This window comes from Sinocyclocheilus rhinocerous, unplaced genomic scaffold (genome assembly GCF_001515625.1).
Source record: "Sinocyclocheilus rhinocerous isolate Xijiao unplaced genomic scaffold, SAMN03320098_v1.1 scaffold126, whole genome shotgun sequence".
NCBI classification, from domain to species: domain Eukaryota; kingdom Metazoa; phylum Chordata; class Actinopteri; order Cypriniformes; family Cyprinidae; genus Sinocyclocheilus; species Sinocyclocheilus rhinocerous.
This window is the reverse complement of record NW_015662929.1, coordinates 267,728-271,213: the sequence shown is the minus strand read 5'-3', so window position 1 is coordinate 271,213 and position 3,486 is coordinate 267,728. Positions and strand designations below refer to the sequence as shown.

The window sequence follows — 3,486 nt, the reverse complement described above, 5'->3', positions numbered from 1 at the left end:
AATTTGGACATTTTCACTTTGGGGTGTACTCACTTTTGTGGCCAGTGGTTTAGACATTAATGGCTGTGTGTTGAGTTATTTTGAGGGGACAGCAAATTTACACTGTTATACAAGCTGTACACTCACTACTTTACATTGTAGCAAAGTGTCATTTCTTCAGTGTTGTCACATGAAAAGATATAATAAAATATTTACAAAAATGTGAGGGGTGTACTCACTTCTGTGAGATACTGTATATGCGGTTCTGACGGTTGTATAATAATAAAATGCACTATGAACGCAACTCTATGAAGTGATGTTGCCATACTAGCCTTTACCTTCTGCTCTAGAGTCTTGTTTTGTGTTAAACATGGCAGAAAAACAGTCTTAAGAAGGGATAACTGCAGGCTCACGCAATGGGTGTGGCTAAAGGTGCGACATGTCGACGCATTCCATGCTAATCGACGTATTTTCATAATCGACGTAATCGATGACGTCGACGAATCGTTGCAGCCCTAAATAGAATAAAAATTATGTTTTTGGATGGGGGAAAATAGTGGTTGGAGAAGCTTTGCATATTTACAAAACAGGCTGATCATCAACTGAAAGTGACGTGCCACTTCAAGTACTTCCAGTGCAAACTGTGCAGACCTGCAGGGTTAAGGACTGAGGTAAAACCAGTTTTTCCAGGAAACACGCAGGAGAAAACAGACTGAACTGCAGCTGACAGTAAGAGAGGACCGGTTTACACTTGTCACTTCATCAGATAGCTATTTGAACTGTTAAAACTGTAAAATGCTTTAAATGTTTTAATTTAGACATAAATGTGTCTCTGCAAAGCAAAGTTTGATCTTAAACTGCTGCACTATTTGCAAATGTCACTGATTGCAGCACATATCTGTGGCTTTCAAAGATCAAGAGTGTCGTCAGCACTGGTGAAAGAGCTAAGCACTGAACACTTTTAATGAAGATGACTGTGTTGAACATGCGAAGAGGCCGCAGATTGAAGACGCGAGATGTGGGGTTCATTTATGGTGGTTTTGCTGAAGAGAGATGCTCATCTACGACAGGTTATATCTGTGCACATGCGTGTTACAGTAGTGCTGTGGTATCTGCTATCAGGAGCCGGTAGTTATAACATGCTCTTGCACTTTTTGCTTTTGTATCGTTTTGGTAGGAGTAAAAATTTACATATGTGGCTTCAAGAACCAGATGCTTTTACCTTATTTGCAAAACACATTTCAGAGAATTTCAAGAAAATGCATGAAGTGGCCAAGTCCAAATAGGCCCAAAAGTAGCATTGGGTTTCAACCACAAATAAAACTATTAAAACATTTTTTCATTCAGCTTTAGATAATCTAAACAAAATAATTTTAACAAAAATCAGCTCACTTACTCTGTCTGAGCGTCAGTCAACTGCATCATCAGGGAGTTCTAATGAAAACAAAAAAAGAACAAAAAAACTTAACGGGGCCTCGTATATCAATGTTTGTGTTCAAAAGGGCATAATACCATTTCTAATATGCCTTTCCTCAAATTATGGATAACAAGTAAAGTCATGAATAAAGGTAATTTGACACAAACGTTGACGTAAACAAATAAAACTGAAAAGCAAATTAACAATTAGTTTGTCAGAAACAGTTTCAGACAATTTTGCTTCATTGTTGTTGCTCTCCATGTTAGGGGGGAAATAAATTACACTTTTTTTTTTTTTTTCTTACTCCAGAGAGATGATGCAAACTAATTTATATAGAGATTTTTTAGATCTTGCCTTGACCTACTTTTATTTTCTTCTCTTCTTGTAGTTCTCTCAAAACAGAAATGTGTATGGCCTCCCTCACATCTCTATAAAGACAAATAAATGGTTTAATTGCATGCACAGAACACACATGTATGAAGTGTATGAGTGAATTAGTCTTACTCTTGCGCACAGCCACTCTGTTTGTGTTGATTCTGGACGGTGTAAAACTTGTCCAACAGTGTCTGAATCTCCATTCGCACGATCTCTTTTTCATTCAGCTGGGCCTATAGATGCACAGGCAAACGTGGACGAGTGAACCTCACAGTAACTTTTATAAAAAACAAAAAAAACTCAGAAGTATAATATTCTGGGTGCACTGCAATGAAAATTGACACAACATACACAATGAGTAAATAAGTATATAATAACTAAAGCATGCATTTATAACATTTATCGACTTGATTATTTGATAAGTTGCAAGATTCACACATATCCATTGGTGGCCAAAATTGTTAGAACACCTGACAGATATGAAAATATTGACCTTTTTGCCTCCAAAACATGATTTCATCTCATAAAAACATATTTCATCAGATTTCAAAACAGATTTCATCTCATGTTCATGAAACATGCAGATGGTTGCTCTGAGCACAACAAATATCAGATTAAGTGAGTCATGCCGTTTTATCCACTTTTAACTTTAATATTTGGTATGTCCACCTTTTGCAGCAATTACAGCAGCACATCTCTCTGGCTTAGTGTCAATATACTTCCTGAGAACCTAATGTTATCCCATGCCTTCTGCCAATCAAGCCAAAGGCTTTCCTTTGAATATATAATAGATCTGTCCAGTTTATTTTCCAACTCGCCCCAAATTTGCTCGATGGGGTTGAGGTCTGGACTTTGAGGGGTCAGTCCATCATTTTCAATGTTGCAGCAGATTCCTTCCATCGCAGGTAGATCCGGCAATAGTTCGTTTTATGGGTATTGTAATAGCCAATTCAACAAAACAACTGAAACCTCTTAAATATGCCAAGTGTTCTAACAATTTTGGCCACCACTGTATTTGCTGTACATGAAGTGGGAACTGTGTGCATGAGCGTGACCTTTAATCTGTCGATCTCTTGGTTCTTGGCTGTGCGTTCTGCATTGAGCTCTTTCAGCAGAACCTCCATGGTGATCATAGAGGAGCGTCGGCTCTCCAGCTCTCTCTCCTGACACTCCAGCACCTGAGACAGACTCGAGCCAAAGCCACAGGGGGTCTGCGGTGTCTGAAAGAACAGACATCGAGATGAAACCATTAAGTTAAAGATGATTTTTACAAATGAGGACATCCCCAAGAGGAGGTTTTGTGAGATTTTCAGGTTCAGCTCACATCTTGACTTTGTCCCACAAATACAACTTTTGTCCCACAAATACGGTTCAGACGACACACACACACACACACACACGGTTTCTGCAGGATTTTTAAGCTCAAATTTAAGACCTTTTTAAGACCTGCACAAATAAAATGAATACCATATGAGCGGGGTAGGGCAATGTCTATAGTACCATATTAAACTGTAAAATTACTGTAAATTTTACGCGTCACACCCGGATAATCGAAAATAGGCAAAGAGGCGGGAGCAGGTTGCTGAAACCATGCCCACCTAGCTCGACGGTGGTGACAGCAGTGGCAATCCACCTGTCACTCAAGTGTCCACGCCCTTAATTATGCAGAACTTTAAGGCTTAATATAATTTAAACGGATGAGTTATAAAAAAAAT

The 3,486-nt window shown here is 38.6% G+C and overlaps 1 protein-coding gene across 1 annotated transcript in view; it reads right to left on the bottom strand.

The window, feature by feature from the left end:
* Nucleotides 1–3,486, bottom strand: part of LOC107728409 (kinesin-like protein KIF15) — a 62,224-nt gene that overhangs the window by 19,216 nt on the left and 39,522 nt on the right. The window contains exons 28-31 of the mRNA XM_016538570.1: nt 2,827–2,991; nt 1,901–2,004; nt 1,761–1,824; nt 1,376–1,413 (exon numbers count right to left, since the gene is read on the bottom strand). Of these exons, the coding sequence (XP_016394056.1) occupies nt 1,376–1,413; nt 1,761–1,824; nt 1,901–2,004; nt 2,827–2,991 (371 nt within the window). The remainder of the gene's footprint in view (nt 1–1,375; nt 1,414–1,760; nt 1,825–1,900; nt 2,005–2,826; nt 2,992–3,486) is intronic.